Source organism: Propithecus coquereli, unplaced genomic scaffold, assembly GCF_000956105.1.
Source record: "Propithecus coquereli isolate 6110/MARCELLA unplaced genomic scaffold, Pcoq_1.0 Scaffold249, whole genome shotgun sequence".
Classification (NCBI taxonomy): Eukaryota; Metazoa; Chordata; class Mammalia; order Primates; family Indriidae; genus Propithecus; species Propithecus coquereli.
The window spans coordinates 2,669,376-2,686,121 of NW_012148052.1; the positions used below are offsets into that span (position 1 = coordinate 2,669,376).

General features: G+C 58.6%; 1 protein-coding gene across 1 annotated transcript; it reads left to right on the forward strand.

Moving 5' to 3' along the window:
• The first annotated feature begins 1,749 nt into the window (after positions 1 to 1,749).
• Positions 1,750 to 16,226, forward strand: COL9A2 (collagen, type IX, alpha 2). Its single transcript, XM_012646679.1, has 32 exons — positions 1,750 to 1,876; positions 3,118 to 3,192; positions 4,408 to 4,443; positions 4,527 to 4,589; positions 5,588 to 5,641; positions 5,765 to 5,800; positions 5,897 to 5,920; positions 6,254 to 6,307; positions 6,656 to 6,709; positions 6,825 to 6,872; positions 7,011 to 7,067; positions 7,150 to 7,203; positions 7,529 to 7,582; positions 7,954 to 8,007; positions 8,106 to 8,159; positions 8,254 to 8,307; positions 9,389 to 9,442; positions 9,898 to 9,951; positions 10,176 to 10,229; positions 11,212 to 11,256; positions 11,637 to 11,690; positions 12,278 to 12,331; positions 12,577 to 12,630; positions 12,715 to 12,786; positions 13,016 to 13,051; positions 13,145 to 13,189; positions 13,278 to 13,310; positions 13,495 to 13,641; positions 13,894 to 13,948; positions 14,267 to 14,455; positions 15,248 to 15,325; positions 15,717 to 16,226. Exons 1-32 carry the CDS (start codon positions 1,805 to 1,807, stop codon positions 15,914 to 15,916), a joined length of 2,067 nt encoding a protein of 688 aa, XP_012502133.1. The 5' UTR covers positions 1,750 to 1,804; the 3' UTR covers positions 15,917 to 16,226.
• The last annotated feature ends 520 nt before the right edge of the window (positions 16,227 to 16,746 follow it).

Here is a 16,746-nt window from a genome sequence, read left to right on the forward strand (position 1 = left end):
ATGTGTGCTGTCCAAATGTGAAGCTCATCCCTTTTCCACAATTTCCACTCCCCCAAAAAGACAACTTACACAAGGCCTTTGTGCGTTTAGCCAACAAGAGATGAAGAGGTGAATGACATAAAACCAACAACTTAAAATTGAATTTGAACACCTCAATTCTTTAAGATCCTTTACACATTTTTACCTCCGCCCCAACTCCAAGCAATGCCCACCATCCCTCTCCTACCTCCTCCTCCTCTCATCTTACTTCCAACAAATTCTGAATTCTTCCTCATTCTGTTAGGCAGAGCAATTAAATTCTCTCAAGCCCTTTCTCCCAAATTCAGCTCCAGGACAACCTTTCAAAGTCCAAGGCCCTTTGCTAACCTGCTCAGGGGAGTTGCAGCTCACTCGGTAACAGCAAATGTTCTCCTTGACCATTTTATTGGTCTGCTTGTGGACAGCTTCCCCACGTTGAGTGCAGACCTAGTAAATAGGCGGTCCTCTATAAATCACAATGAAAGCTAGAACGTGTCAAGCACCTACCAAGTGCTGGTGCCAGGTTAAGCATCACCCCATTCCATCTTCACAAAAACCCTTTAAAATGGGGACCATTATTATCTCTATTTTACAGATGAGGAAACTGAGACTTCATGTAGTTTTAGGTGCCTGTGGTATATCTGCAGCTGTGAGAGTCAGATTCCAAAGCATTTTGCCAATATTGCTTAAGGGAATGAAAGGGAAGGGAAGGAGCTCTGGAGACAGGCTCTTTGGGACAACGGTTTTTGGAAACTGGTAAATAAAGTGGTGGTTGTTTCCATGATCATGGAGGTCACTGGAGAAATTGAATGAGAAGGCCCAATCCTAGAGTCATCAGTGCTTAAGGGAGCTGCACTGAGGAGAGAAGAAGAAAAGGCAATAGAGGAAGACCGGGAGCTGGACGATGGCAGCTTGGATAGGAAAGACTTCAAGGACAGAATGGCCAGGGGCAGGTGGAGGTGCCAACAGCCTGCCGCCTGGAGGACTGAAGAAAGATTGGGCTTCAATGGCGACCTCCAGGAGACCGAGCTCCCGGTCGGGACAGAAGCAGGGAGTGTTGTGAGGCTTCAGAACCTGATCTGAAGACGTGAATGACATAAAACAGAAGCCGGGAGGTGAGGAAGTTAGCGGGGAGGGGGATGCAGACGACTCCACCGAAGAGTTGGCAGCGAAGCAAGAGGGAGAGGCAGATGGGGTGGGTATTCTGGAGGTGACTTATCCAGGAAGGATTTTGGTATTTTTTAAATACGGAAAAGACCTGATTGTACGAGGAGAGGAAGGAGCCGGGGTGGGGGCGGGGAGAGGAGAAGGTGGGTGCAGCGTGGGCAGAGCCTGCGGCAAGGTCTGCGGAGCCTGAGGCCCGGGCTCTGCAGGAAGGAGGACTGAGCCCGGCAGAGGTGGCAGGGGACGTAGGGTAAGCCACGGGGCGCGGGCTGCGGGTCAGGGGAAGGTGCTGGGCCCCGGCGGTCAGGCCCGAGGGGACCACCGTCTCGGTCCCGCACCCCTGTCGCCCCCCAGATTACCCAGCAGGGGCCTCCGGGAAGCCGGGCGAGGACAGAGGGTGGGCGCTGGCGGCCCGACCGAGCGGGGCGGAGCTGGAGGAAGGGCGCCGGCCTGCCCCGTCCCCACCCGGCGGCCCTCTCAGGTGACAGACCCCGCCGCCCGCGCCCCGCCCCGCCGCATATTCGGGAGGCTGAGCCAGTCGGCAGAGCGCAGCCCGCGCCAGGAGCCTCCGCCGTCGGTGCGTGGTGGCCCCGGCACCGTCCTCGCGAACTCGCCGCCCGCCATGGCCGCTGCGGCCGCCCCCCGCAGCCTCCTCGTTCTCCTCCAGGTGCTCGCGCTCGCCCTGGCGCAGATGGTAAGTCCTGCGGCCACTCTGGCGCCAGGGTCAGGGTGCGGGGTCTGGGTCCGGGGTTCAGGAGTCTGGTGCAGGGCTCTGCCTGTCCCCCCACCTATCCCGACGCGCCCTCGCCCGAGGGGGCAGCTAAGGACGGTCCCGCGGCGCGGGTCCCTGGGTGGGCGCATACAGGGTGCACATTGCGGCACCGCGAAAGGCGATGGATGGGCCGGGGAGCCAGGGGGACCCTGTCCCGAGATGCTCGGCCCTGCGCGGGACAGGCAGCGGGGCAGGAGCTGGCGCTCGGTCCTGGCAGCCGGGGCAGCCCAGGTGGCGGGGAAGACAATGGTGCCCATTCACTGCCGCGAAGCCTCCGCCCCCGCCGCCTCCCGGGGGGCGCCGGTTCCAGCCAGACTCCGCTCTCGCCCCGCAGCGGCCTCCCGGCCCGGCTCGCCGGCCCACGTCTCACTTCCGAGGGCCGCTGGCGGCTGCGGGCACCCCACGCGCCCCCGGAGGGGGTCGGGGCAGGGGGCCGGGCGCCGTCCAGCCCCCGGTGCGGCTCGCAGCTCGCCTGCCGGGCATCAGCCTAGCACTTCCCCGCCGGGGAGGGCGCGGGCACCGGCGTGCACGGGACCCCTGCCTGGGTCCGGGCCGACCGGTAAAAGGGACAGCCCAGGGAGGACAGAGCAGCGGTGCTGGGGGAGGGGTGCTCCCAGCTTCCCCGCCCTACGCGCTCTGCGCCGCCCCCACTTTCCCGTCGGGTTTTATCTTCACCCGAGGCAGAGAAGGAGGTGTCTACTCACCGTCTATACGTGACGTTCATCAAAAAATAATAAAACGAGCTACCACTAATGGAGGGCCAACCGTCTGCCAGGCTCCTTGCGTACCGTCTGTAATTTATCTGAGCCGTCGGTCCCCATCTCCATCTATTCTCCGCCACGACGGCACAGGGGCAACGCGGTGCAGACGCAAGACAGAATCCTGGCTGCGCCACTCACTCTCAGTGACCCCGGACCCTTAATCTTTTCTGAGCCTGTTTCTTCAACTGCCAACATGGGCCCGAAACAGCACCCGCCTCCCGGTTCTGAGTGTTCAGATAATGTATGCAATGGCGCACAGCACAGGAGTCCGCGGCTCCCTGCGGAGCTTCCTTTCCCGGCGGAGGTGCACCTCTAGGACCCCGCTCCCGGCGTTGCCTGCGGGCTCTGGCCCGCCCAGCCCCCTACACTGTCTGAGGGTTGCACCCCCGTGTGTGTTTTCAGAGAGGTCCCCCTGGAGAACGGGGCCCCCCAGGCCCCCCGGGGCCGCCGGGAGTGCCTGGATCCGACGGCATCGACGTGAGTCCCTAACCTGGGCGGGAGGCGGGAGGGAGGCGGAGGACAAAGGGGAACTTTGTGAGCTGAGGGATTGGGGGCGGTGCCTGGAGGTGTAGTGCCCCCCTGACGCCAGTAGGCGGCGCCGACCGGCCCCACAAGGAGCTCGTTTGTTCTGCAAAAACCTCAAACCAGCCCTGAAATGCAGAGCCGGTTATAGCCGCCCGCCAACAAGGAGCTGCTGTGTAGTCTGCCGGCTACAGCTCACAGCGAGTCCTTATCCCCCTCCTCTCCTGTCCCCTCCCTTTTGAGGTAGGGGAGGCCTTAACCCCTCGCCCTGCACCTGGCACGTCTGCACGCTTCTTCAGGGTAGCTCGGGAGCCTGGGCCAGACCGCTGACCAGCTGGGGCCAGACTCCTCTCTCTTCCCTTGGCTTTTTTCACCCCGATTTAGAATCAGTCGGGCTCGTTCCCTGCTCCCCCGAGCACGGTGAGGGTTAAAGGCCTCATTCTGGAGGCTCCCCCAGGAGGTCAGCTTGATGTTTACCCATCTGGACAGACTTCTATTCAACCTGGTGTCCCCAGCCCCCAACACAGGATGCTGGGGGCTCGCCAGGCTCTGGCTGCTGCAGGCTCTGAAATGCCTGGAGGCCTCTGTGGGGCTGAATTTTACTCCACCAGCCCTGCCTGTCCTCCACCAAGGGTCCTTTGTCACTGGGGAAAAAGGTCCTTCCCTCCTTGGGAACATTTTGCATCCCCCCTTTCCAGGCCCCCTTGGTCCCTGCCCCTACCCCAACCTGTTGTTTTCCTGACCCACAATCCAGAGTAGAGCTGCCGCTCGACTCGCTCACCTCCCCTTCTGTGTCTCTAAAAGCCCCCGCCTTCTTCCCACAAGTACCCGACCCAAGAGGCATCAGCCTCTGAGGTAACCTGGAGCCGGCACCCTATGTGCAGTCTCCCAACGGGCACCTCAGCAACATCGACACCTACAAAACCCACTTGCATGTTGACATCGCCCTCTCCATCCTGGCTGGGTTTGGTTTCAAAGCACCTACGATTTTTTTTTTTTTTTTGAGGGAAGGGGGCTATTTTCCTAAGGAGTGCAAGACAGAAGGGACCCAGGACAGAAGAGAGGGGAATGAGGACAGGAGCATCTGGGGCTGGCCAGCCAGAGCCTGTGTGTCCCCATGTGGGGTAGCATGAGCCACAGGGTGCCATCTCACCAGCTCGTATCTTTCAGGGTGACAAGGGGCCCCCAGGAAAAGCTGGCCCTCCGGTGAGTGCTTTTTGCCTCTTTGACCTTTGACCCTTCCAGTTCTTGCCCTCCTCTGGCTAATATTTGCTCCACCTGTTTTCAAGGGTGTCAAGGGAGAGCCTGGCAAAGCAGGGCCAGATGGGCCGGACGGGAAGCCCGGGATTGATGTGAGTACCTGGGTGCTGGGCAGGGCAGGTTGGGGCTGCCACCCATTGACCGGCCCTGGTGACTTCGCTGATCTGTTCAGAGATGGGCAGAGGGGTGGAGACTGTCCAGCTGTGAGCCCCCTCGCCTTCATATGACTTGTGATCTCACTGGAACCTCACACCCACCCTGGGAGCACCGAATCAGAGGCAACTGGGGTCCAGAGAGGGGCTCTGCTTTCTGTGGGGTGCGGCATCCCCCTGCTTGTCCATAGCAGCCATGACTTAGTCTCGCTGAATATGCTGGGCTGTCCCTGTGTGCCCTGTCTTTCCCCCGCCCTCTTCCCCACCAACTCCTTGCCCACAGCCCCAGGCACAACTCAGGAGAGGAATATCATTTGGCTGATACCACCCAGCTCCCAGGGGCCCCCAAGGTCACAGGCTCCTGGACACAGCCAGCCCCAGGGCCATGAGGACAGTCACCTGGTGAGGGATACCCTTGGGTCAATCACTGAAAGATGGGAGGAAGGAGAGCCCCCCATGAGGTGCCTCTGCCCTGCTGGTCCTACCAGGGCTGGGACCAGCTAATAGGCTCCCTCTAAACTCATCCACACCCTGCAAAGATTACCAAGCACACTGCCCTCTGCTAGCACATCAGTTCTCACACCCACTCAGAGATGTAAGCACAATTAACCCATTTTGCAGATGAGAAAACTAAGGCTCAGAAAAATTGCCAGACAGCAATCAAATGACCAATCTAGACCTATGTCTGGGTCTTCCAGACTCCTAAACTGGGATGAGTGAAGCCCAGGCTGACAAATCTTTGTTCCCTAGTTTCTCATCTTCCAAAGAGGACAATTGTCCTGCCTGCCTCCCAGGGTTACTATGGGAACTGGGGAAAGGGAAAAGAAGGTGTGAAAGTCCCTACCTGGGCCCACCCAGGAGACCCGTGGCCCTGCCCCACCCCATGGATCAGGGAGCAGGTTGCTTCTCATTGATCCTACCTTCTCATCTTTCCTCAGGGTTTAACTGGAGCCAAGGGGGAGCCTGGTGCCATCGGGACCCCTGGAACCAAGGTAGGTGGCCTGCTGGGGCCTCAGCACAGGCAACCTAGGGCCAGAGTTTGGGAGGAGCTATAGTAGAGAGAAGCAGGGACCCAGGAGACCCCAGGCTCTGAACCTCTCCCATTGCTGTTGCAGGGCCAACCTGGGCTCCCTGGTCCTCCTGGCCTGCCGGTGAGTACAGCCTGCAAGGGCTTCCAGGGACCCTTCATGGGGCAGGGGGACCTGTAGAGGGAGCCATGAACCCAATTTCCTTTCCTTCTGTTCCAGGGCCCTGGTTTTGCTGGACCTCCTGTAAGTCTTTGGGGATGGGACAGGGTGCACGGAACACCCAGGGAGTGGGGGACAACAGAAGGGCTTCCAGGGAATGGCCATCGTGGGGAGGTGCCAGCATGCTATGATAGTGTCAGGATAGCATCAGGACTGCCAGAGGCCATGGGCAGCCCACTCCGGGCTATCCACTTACTCTGGGGTTCTCTGGTCCTTAAAGCCCCAATCTGTCAGTCTCTCTGGGGTTGGTCAGAAAGCAAAAGTGGAGAAAGAGGCTTTGGGTGCCTGCCTCTACCTTCATGTTCAGGGCAGGCTGACCCTTGGAGGCACACTGGCCATCAACTCTCTGCTCCCCAGGGACCACCTGGACCTGTTGGCCTTCCTGGTGAGATTGGAATCACAGGCCCCAAGGTGAGCCCCAGACCCCCTCCACTCACTTGGCCTCCTGCCCTCTGTCTCTACACTGGCAAGCAGGGGTGGTGTCCCACGGAGTTCCTGGGTCTGCTTCTGGCCACCAGGAAGCTCCACCAGGTCTGGGGCAGAAACCCCTCCTGCTGAGCCCACCCTGCAGTAGGTCTTTCTGGGAGGCCAAGGGCTGGCCCCATTCCCTGCCTAGCAGGCCTTGGTCCCTCCAAGAAGGCAGGTCTCAGAAGGTGACCTGGAGGGCAGGGTGGATAAGGCAGCGGCAGGAACCAGAGGGGGCAGGGTAACCTGGAAAGGGCTGAACAGGGGTATGATTTTGGCCCCTCTTGCTTCTAGGGGGATCCTGGACCAGAGGGACCAGCGGGGCCCCCAGGACCCCCTGGGAAACCGGTAAGCATCCTTAGCCCTCACACGTAGCAATGTGCAGGGGAAGGAGAAGGGTCTTTGAGGAAGCCTGGGGTGGGAAGGGTGGGATCAGGCTCTACCTTCACACATCTCCTCTCAGGGTCGCCCAGGAACCATCCAGGGCCTGGAAGGCAGCGCGGACTTCCTGGTGAGAGCGGGGGCCTGGGCGGGGCCGATGCAGGCAGGGGCAGCCCTGGAGACAGGGTCAGTGAGAGATGGGGACGCGTTGCCCAGCTGGCCTGCACCAGACCAGGGACCACAAGGCCCTGTGGGATTTTCTTTTCAGTGTCCAACCAACTGTCCAGCGGGTGTGAAAGGGCCCCCAGGGCTGCAGGGAGTGAAGGTGAGAGCCCCTGGCCCGAGTCTTGGGAGGTTGGAGCTGGTGATCAGAAGGGAACCTCACACTGAGCTCTCCTTCCCTGCAGGGACATCCGGGCAAACGCGGGGCTCTGGGTGATCCTGGCCGCCAGGGGAAGCCGGTGAGTGTGAGGGCTGAGGGCCGTGGCATGGGGATATGTGGAGAGGGTCCTGCAGGGGCCTGTCCCCTTCTTCATCCCTGCCCCTTCCCCTGTGGGTTCTGGGGACAGAGCTGTGAACTGGGGGGCTGGAGGTCTATGTTCCAGGTCAATGTGTCTCTGGCAATTCTTGCTTGGCCTCAATTTCCCCATCTGTAACATGGGACTGTGTGGTTTCCAGGGTCCTTCCTGTCTGGCTTTTGCTGGGGAATGGGGAGACATCTCTGCTTGTCTGTATATTTGAATTTCCATCTGCCTGCCTGTCTCATAGCTCATCCCTGCCCCTTAGGGTCCCAAGGGAGATGTGGGTGCCTCTGGAGAGCAAGGTATCCCTGGACCACCGGTAAGGAACACCTCCCCTCTGTGGCCTCCCCTCCCCTATCCAAGCATCCCTTAATGGAGTCATTCCCGTGCTCAGGCCTGGCTTGTAAAAGAGACACCTGTGTCTAGCCGGGAGCCTCTCTGGGTGGGAAGAGGGAAGTTGAGGGCAACTGTCATCCCTAAGGCCCGGCTGAGGCTCCAGGCTCTTCCCCTCCCTTTGAGTGACCCTGGTGAGTCCCCCCAACTCTGAGTCTTGATGTCCCATCCATGAGCACTGGGCCCTGTGCTGCTAACCTCAAAGGGCATTGTGAAGTCTGGGGGTGGGGTCAGAGGAGGGAGGTATCATGAGTGGGACTTGCAATTGCTATTGCTGTCATTTTTCTGTCTTGACAGGGTCCCCAGGGCATCAGGGGCTACCCAGGCATGGCGGGACCCAAGGGAGAGATGGTAAGTGAGTCTAGGAGTGTCCTGAAAGAGCTGCCAGGACCAGCCCTGTGGCCTCTGGGGTCTTGCCAGGACTGACCCACAACCCTTCCTCTCCCCAGGGTCCTCGTGGATATAAAGGCATGGTGGGCTCCATCGGAGCTGCTGGGCCACCGGTAAGCCTGCCCCTCACCCCCGTCCCGCTGCCCCCCAGGCTGGGGGTCCCCCTCAGCGCACATGACCTGGGTTCCTGTTTGTCTTTCTCGGCAGGGTGAGGAAGGTCCGAGGGGGCCACCAGGCCGAGCCGGGGAGAAGGGTGACGTGGTGAGTCCTCAGCACCCCTTGTCCGGTCAGGGCCCCTGGGGAGTACTGGGCTGGACTCAGCCCCACCCAAGGCCCGTGTGTGTGCATGTGTGTGCACAAGTGTGCGTGTGCGCTCACTTCTCTGCATGTGTGTGACTGCCGGGGGGAGGACTGCTGGGAATTTGGGCCCAGTCAGCCCAAATTCGGACTTTAGAAGCCCTGGATCCAGTCCCAGGGTCACTGGGGCCAGACAATGAAATTCCAGCAAATCAGCCATGCGGCTAATGGGATTTGGTCGGGATCCCAGTTCTCTTAACTCTTTTTTTTTTTTTGATTAATAGACTTTTGGGGAGTCGTTTTATTTATTTATTTTTATTATGGTAAGAACACTTGAGATTGAGCAGTTTTAGGTTCATAGGAAAACTGAGAAGAAAGTACAATGAACTTTTTATTATTATTATTATTTAGTTTTTTAATGCCAGTTTAAAAATATGTAGAAAAGCAGAGGGAATGATGTGATGAGTTCCCCGTTTTCCCGTCTCACGTGTCCCACGGTCACTAACATTTCACCACCCTCATTTCCTCTAACTTCCCTTCCTCCATTATTGCTTTGCTCTGTCTCAAACAAATCCTTAGTATCACGTCATCTCGCCCCAAATACTTCTGTACATATCTCTAAAAAATAAGGACTTTTCCTCACATAATCACATGTTTATCACAACTAACAAAATAAACTATTCTGTAATATCATCTAATACCCAGTCTCTATTCCATTTTTCCTAATTATCTCAAAAATGTCTTGTCATAGCTCTTGTTGAAGACCCCAAAAAAGTCCACCCATTGCATTCAGTCGTCGTGTTTCTTTAGCTGCGTGGAGCTCAGGGCCTCGGCCTTGTGGGTGCTGGCTCCCACACCTGCTGCTGCCCAGCCCGGCCTGGCTGCTGGGCGCTGACCCCCCCTGCCCCCCACTGATTCCCAGGCAGAAAGGGCACCTGAGCCGCTCTCCTCCAGCCCCTGCCCAGGGGCCACTGCTCTTAGCTGTTCCCCTCTCTACATGGAGTTCAACATCCCAAAGGTGACCTGATCTCTATTCCCTTTGCAGGGCAGCCAAGGTGTTCGAGGACTCCAGGGGATCCCAGGCCCGAAGGGAGCAACGGTAAGTGCCAGAGGCCCAAGGCTCACCCAGACAGAGGCCAGGGTCCAGTTAATTCATCCAAACACCAGGAGGAAGAGGCGCCTAGGATTCTAGACGGAACTTGCTGCAGGCGGGCTGGCTCTGTAACCTCGGGAAACGCCTCCCTTTCTGTGCCTTAGTTTCTTCACCTGTAAACGGGGGTGATGATGTAGGAGAGATCACCGGAAGCTTGCAGCAGTCTGGGGCTGACCTCCCCTGTCATCCGCACAAGGGAAGGACCATGTCCTAATCCCTAATCCCTAATCCCTAATCCCCTTCCCATGTCAGCTTTCCTCTCTTGGTTGGCTGCTGGGGCTTCCTGAGATGATCAGACTCCATCCCTGCCCTCCGCAGCTGTCACAAAGGAACGTGGGAGGGTGACCTGATCCTGCACATGTCCCCATTGTGAGTCTCCCTTGACCTTTCCTCCTGAGTAGGGACCCCCAGGCATCGACGGCAAGGACGGGACCCCAGGCACACCTGGCATGAAGGTAGGAGTGGGGCCTGCTGGTGGGATTGTGGCAGGGCAGGGCTCCTCCCTGCTGGGTTTCATCATGCTGATCCCAGAGGCCTGGGAGCCCTGGATTCTCAGGGCTGCCATGGACATGTCCTTTCTTGCCTCTGGACCTCAGTTTCCCTACCTGCACTTGGGTGGAAGCCATGGACCCTCTGGCTGGAGCTTTAACACGTGCCTCTGGTTCTCTGTCTCTCCCAGGGCAGCGCAGGACAGGCAGGGCGGCCGGGAAGCCCAGGCCACCAGGGCCTAGCGGTAAGTCTCAGGTAGAGCCACAGGGGCTGCCCCAAGGGCACGTGGATTCTTCTCCTTGGCCTCAGAGAGGCCAGGCACTCTGCTGCCTAACTCCCCACAATGGCATGAGCAGCTGACAATGTCAGATCCGCACACCAGGGCTCTTGCTCAGTCACCACTTCTTGCCTCATTACCACCTCTGTGGCCTCATCATTTGGAAAACTGCTCCAGCCCTCTCTTTGGCCATTCTGATCCTCCATATTGGCTAAATGGAATCTTACCATTTCCTCAATAAAGTGCCTTCCATGCCTACTCATTGCCTCCAGGAAAAAGTCATTCAATAAATACTTATTGGGCACCTGCGGTACACTAAGTGGCAGTGAAACAGGAACAGGACATATGCAATCCTTGTCCTCACAGCTCATCTTAGCATTCAGTGACACCCTAATCTGACCCCAGCCTACCCCTCCTGCCCCATCAGCCCTGCCCCTCCCTGCCTCTCTCTTCTCAACACCACCGTGGCTTTTCTGGCTCCACACCTTCAGGCCTTCGCTGGGCCCTCTGCTTGGAGTGCCCTTCCCTGGTCTCTTTGTGCCTTCTCACCCCGCAGGCCCATCTCCATTCCATACCTTCTGGAGCCCAGTCCATGGAAGCCCACCTGTCTCCCTGTGGGGGTGCTGAGTGGCCAAGCCTGCTTATGTGCACATGAGCAGACTTGTGTCCTGCATGTACTCACATGGGCCTGAGTGCCTAGGAGGCACATAAGTGTGCTCATCTTTTCCCCATGGACCACCCACCGGCCCTAGTAGGCAGGCCATTCTGTCTGCTACTCCGCTCCCACCAGGGTGGGAAAGCACACTCAAGCTCATGGTGCCGGGGCTGGGCCTTCCGTTGTTCCTCTTCTGCGGGTTGGGGAGTCTGGACTGGGGATGGGAAGCAAAGCAACAGGTGCATGGGGCTCCCCCATGCCAGGGCAGAAACTGATGTCGGCTTTTTTCTGCAGGGTGTACCAGGCCAGCCTGGGACAAAAGGGGGCCCCGGAGACCAGGTGAGGTGACCCCAAACTGAGGGCTAAATTAAGCAAGGGAGCCGGGGGCCAGGGACTTGGTCACGGCTTAAAGACTGCAAGGCCCAGACCTCCCTCAAGGCTCAGAGGCTCAGCCTGAACACAAGCCCCTTGGGCCTGACCACCTCCTTCCTGCCGCCCCCTCCACACCCCTCAGCCTGGCTCAGTGGAGACAGGATGGCTTTAAATCCAGAGGAGAAACCAACAGGAAATCAGTGGGGAACCCAGAGGACTTAACCAAGAACCTCTCTCTTCCCCAACTTGTTTGGGTCCATACTCTGTGTAGGGCTCGCTGGCCTTCCCTGAGGCCAAAGGCAGGACTGGGCCACCCAGACTGACCTGAGAACTATGTTTTCCCACAGGGTGACCCAGGCCGGCAGGGCCTCCCTGGAATCTCTGGTCCCCCCGGGAAGGAGGTGAGTGCCTCCTCCACTGGCACAAGGGTTCTTGTGTTGGCTCTCCCCGGCCAGAGGCCCCCCTCGGCTCAGGGCCAGGGTGAGGCCGTGGGTGGAGCCCTAACCTAGGAAGTGTCCACGTTGGTCTGGGCTCTGCCCTGACCCACAGACTCGGGGAAGCTCTTTGACCTCTTGGGCGCCTGTTTTCCGATGTACAGTGCTGTGAGGGTGGGGACCAGTTCCAGGAGCGTGACCTTCGCAGGTGGCCAAACTGACTGGGGCTGAGAATCTAGCAGGCACAGCATTCTTTCATTCATTCATTCCATAAACATTTACCAAATACCTGCAACTGTGCTGGGCGCCGAGATAGGCACAGTCTCCTCCTCAGGTGGAGGGTACAATTTAGTGGAAGAGACAGACATGAAATAAATCATCACATGGTAACTAAAATTGTGTTGGGTCCTGTGAAGGAAAAGTACAGTGGGTCTGGGGACACTTCCCTGATAAAGCGAATTAGCTGAGACCCAAGGGTGGGGAGGGGTTAGCCAGGTGTGGAAGGGAGGGTCCCACCAGACCTACTGCTTACCCCCAATTTTTTCTTCCTCCAGGGAGAGCCAGGGCCTCCAGGAGAAATTGGTCCCCCAGGCATCATGGGGCAGAAGGTAAGTGCCTGCACAGTGGCTCCTCCCTGGGGCCCTGCAGCAGGTCAGCACCTGCCCGGTCCTGCCAGGCCTGTGCGAGGCCTCTCCAGGCGGGGTCTCAGTTTGCCGGTGTGTGAGGTGGAGCAAAGGACCCTGTGCTGGTGACAGCAGGAATGGAGGGCACCCTGCCAGTACAGGCTCTGGGGCCTGGCTGGGGGAGGCCGCCCCTGCTGACGGCTGGATGTGACCTTCTCTTTCCATTTTAGGGTGACCAGGGTGAGAGGGGGCCAGTGGGGCAGCCAGGCCCTCAAGGACAACCGGTGAGTGCCGGCCAGCTGAGATGGGCGGTGGGGAGCATATCAGCGCCGCATTTGATTTACTCCTCTGGTTTCCTTTCTCCTCAGGGCCCCAAGGGGGAGCAGGGCCCCCCCGGAATTCCAGGGCCCCAAGGCTTGCCAGGCATCAAGGGAGACAAGGTGCTAAAGGGGGGCTGGGAAATACCTGGGAAAGAGGCCCTAAGGGGGAGAGGGGTCGGCTGAGCTCAGATCCTTCTAGAGCGCTCCAAACTGACGGGTCCTAGGCTCTGGTGGGCAAGGCGGAGCTGGAGAGAGGGGTGTGGCCGGGAGCTGGGTGGGGGGACCTCGGGGACCCTTCCCTCCCTGGAGAGGGGAATTCGCCAAGCCCCTCATTCCCCGCTTTCTCCAGGGCTTCCCAGGGAAGACCGGGCCCCGTGGCGGAGTGGTAAGTCCCAGCGCCTCCCTTTCCTGGCCAGCCCTGTCTCTTCTCCCACTTCCCCGCCGCCGCCGCGCGTCTGACCGGTGGTTCTCTCTGCAGGGCGACCCGGGGGTGGCCGGCCTCCCTGGAGAGAAAGGCGAGAAGGTGAGCACGCGGCGTGGGGGCAGGTAGGGAGCAGCGGCAGGGCCCGGGGTCCCTACCAGTTAGTGACCACGGCTCCTTATACCTGCAGGGCGAATCTGGCGAGCCCGGGCCGAAGGGACAGGTGAGTGCCCCCTCCCAAAGCCGCTATCCTCCCCTCTGCGGTCCCTGGGACCACCGCCTCCCCTCCGGCCCCGCCTCTCCCCGCCCCTTCGCCCGCCCTCTCCCCGGCCCCGCCCCTTCCCCGCCCACCGGTCCGTGCAGGCGCCTTCTCACCTCTGCTCCGCGCCCACCCCTCTCCCCGGCAGCAAGGAGTCCGCGGAGAACCCGGCTACCCTGGCCCCAGCGGGGATGCGGGCGCCCCAGGGGTGCAGGGCTACCCTGGGCTTCCTGGCCCTCGAGGACTGGCCGGAGACCGAGGCTTGCCGGGACAGCCTGGGAGACAGGGCCTGGCGGTGAGTTGGGCTCCAGGGCAGGAGAGTCTCCTAGCGGGTGGCTTATCCCTCAAAGGCTGGGAGTTCCCAGAAGCCCACTGGCTTCCCTGAGGGTGGTCCCAGCCCCAGATGAGAGAGGAGGGGTGTGAGTGCAGCAGGAGTGATTAGGAAACGTCCTTTCTGCGAGAAGATGGAACAGGAAGGAGTCAGAGGGTGCAGGAGTGGTCAGCCCAGGCAGCCGGGGGCTTCTTCCTGAAAGACCTCTGCTTTCAGGGCCGAGATGCCAGCGACCAGCACATCGTGGATGTGGTGCTGAAGATGATGCAAGGTGAGGGCAGGGACAGCAACTCCTCGCAGTCCACTGCAGGGCGTCGCTGCCCTTTGGGAGCCTCTCCACATCCACACCAACTGCTCTTAGAGTCTGGAGTCCTGGGTGCTCATTCCAGCTCTGCCTCCAAGGGGCTTTGGAGCCTTGGATGAGTCACTCTGGACCTTTGACTTCTGCAAACGGGGTCTGAGGGCAGGGGAACATAAAGTGCTTTTCTGTCTGCAAACCTAGGGGCCAGGGCCCATCAGGATGCTCTGCTCTCCCTAGTGTTACCGACGCCCACCTCATAGACTTCTCTCTCTTCCTCCTTCCCTCCAGAGCAACTGGCAGAGGTAGCTGTGAGTGCCAAGCGAGAAGCCCTGGGTGCTGCAGGGATGGTGGGCCCCCCAGGACCTCCTGGGCCCCCTGGGTACCCAGGCAAGCAGGGACCCCATGGGCACCCTGGCCCTCGGGGCATTCCTGGCATCATCGGAGCTGTGGGTCAGATTGGCAACACGGGGCCCAAGGGTGAGTGCTGTTCTGCGGTGGAAATGGGGGCTGGGCAACAGGGATTAGGCCTAGACCCCCCCAGTGGCCTAAGCTGGCTGACTGCTCAGCCTCCTGTTTTCCCTTTCACAATTCCCCTTCCCATGATGAGATACAGACACTTCCTCCATTCCCTCCACCAAGCTGTCCAGGAAACACTCCCAGGCTTTCTTTCCCGGTAGCAAATTGATGGAGACTATGCACTATTTTACAACTTGGGTTTCTTGTTTTGTTTTTATAATTTGCTTAGTGGCACCACATAAATATCTTTTCATGTCTCCAGAGATGGGGAGGCAGATGAGCAGAGTAGTGAAACAAGCAGGCTCTAGAGCCACCGGACTTGAGTGTGAATCCAGGCTCTGCCACTTTCTCATTGTGACCCTTGGACAAGTTAGCTATTAATTTCCCTGGGCCTCAAATTTATCATCTGTAAAATGGGGACATTAATATTAGTAGTACCAACCTCATAATGTTGTAGTAAGGATTATATTTAGAGGTAATTTACATAGAGTTCTTCTTAGTTCACTGCTTAGTACGTAGTAAATGCTAGATACCGTTATACTTAAACTCTTTCCTGTAATAAACTCTATTGGTTACATAATCTTCCATCTTTTGTCTGGACCTTTCTTTAATCAGCCCTGCAGGGCCATTTCCAACTTTCCCCTTTTATAAACTAGCACAAAACAGGAAGAACTATATGTGAAATAGAAATTAAATAGCAAAGTGGGAAAAACATTTTCCAATTCTGAACAAGATTTCCTTTTTTGTCCACAGGAAAACGTGGAGAGAAGGGTGATCAAGGAGAAGTGGGACGTGGGCACCCGGGGATGCCTGGGCCCCCAGGAATCCCAGGTAAGACCTTGGCCCTGCCCAGCTTTAGTTCCCTCCCTCAGCTCAGGGATTAGTGACCCACAGACACCTGGGTCTCTCCCGTGGCGGCCTCTGATACCCAGCTTCTGCATCCGTTTGGAGCACCCAGGAGTTCCTGGGTGGGTCCTGGCTAGGAACTGGGAGCTGCACTCTGCGGACTTCCCAGAAGGCACCACCATCACTTCATGGAGGGGAAGGAAAGGACATTTGTTCCCAAGACTCACGGCTGGGAGTTGGGAGTAATTGACAATCTCTGTGTCTGGGGCGGGGTCCCTTCTTCCTGTAGTGTCCTTGGCCTCATTTTCCCCACCTTAACAATTCTAGGGCTGACACAGGAGGAGCCCCTGATGTCTTGACTTCCTCCCTTTCACAGGTCTCCCTGGCCGGCCTGGCCAGGCAATCAATGGCAAGGATGGAGACCGAGGGTCCCCAGGGGCTCCAGGAGAGGCAGGCCGACCTGGCCTGCCAGGCCCCGTGGGGCTGCCAGGCTTCTGTGAGCCTGCAGCCTGCCTCGGAGCCTCAGCCTATGCCTCTGCCCGCCTTACGGAACCCGGATCCATCAAAGGGCCATGAGCATCAGGCCCAGACAGAGAGCAGCGGCATCCTGGGTGGGGTAGGACCAGGTCCCCTCTGGGTGGACATGCACCTCGTCCCTCAGCCCAGGAAAGCAACTTTCCCAGGACCTTCTGTCTAGAACCCAGGAGCCCTGAGGAAAAGGAATTCTAAAACATGGGGGAAGGGGAGGTAGGGCACTAGAGTGAGGAGGTGAGGCCGATAGACAGGGCAAGGGTCGCTGGAGAGTCGAAGCTCTGGAGGGAATGGGGTGGCTTTCCTTCCCGGAGCACCACTCAGCTGTTACCAAACAATGTCTCCTTAACCTGCACCGCTCTCCACTGGCCATCTTGTCCTTGGGGCAGGTGGACTGAGGTCTCTGCTGGTTCCTGATCCCATTTTCACTCTCTGGACTTACTGGGCGACTGCTGATGGGTGACGACCCTGATAGCTATCCTTAAGCCAGCCCCACTACTTCCTTCCTGCCTCCCATCTGAGTATTTAAACATCCATCTCCCCCTCCCTTTCTGGCATAACTCTCCCTGCCACCCCCATCCTCCACTTTCTTCCCCGATCTACCCGGGCCTTTCTGTAAATAAAAGCCCCCAACTTGGGTACAAACCAGGATGTGAGTTGTTGGGCTTCGTTTCTTGCGGACTGGGTGTAGGAACCAGTTGCTCGGCCTGCATGGCTTGGGCAGGATGGTCAGGGCTCTGGGGGAGCATGGCGGGGGCACCTTCCTCTGGGCGTATGAACTGTGAGCATTTGGGTGGCATGGCGTGTTTGACGAACATCTGTGGGAAGAACTTGAGAGTGGAGGCAGGACGGTGACCTGCTGTGTTACTTTGGGT

Excerpts from the sequence above, each read along its gene's own strand:
- COL9A2 (XM_012646679.1), top strand. The coding sequence starts at position 1,805 with ATGGCCGCTGCGGCCGCCCCCCGCAGCCTCCTCGTTCTCCTCCAGGTG. Across the intron at positions 6,308-6,655 it reads TTGGAATCACAGGCCCCAAG|GGGGATCCTGGACCAGAGGG; the intron begins GTGAGCCCCAGA and ends TCTTGCTTCTAG. Across the intron at positions 7,583-7,953 it reads AAGGTATCCCTGGACCACCG|GGTCCCCAGGGCATCAGGGG; the intron begins GTAAGGAACACC and ends CTGTCTTGACAG.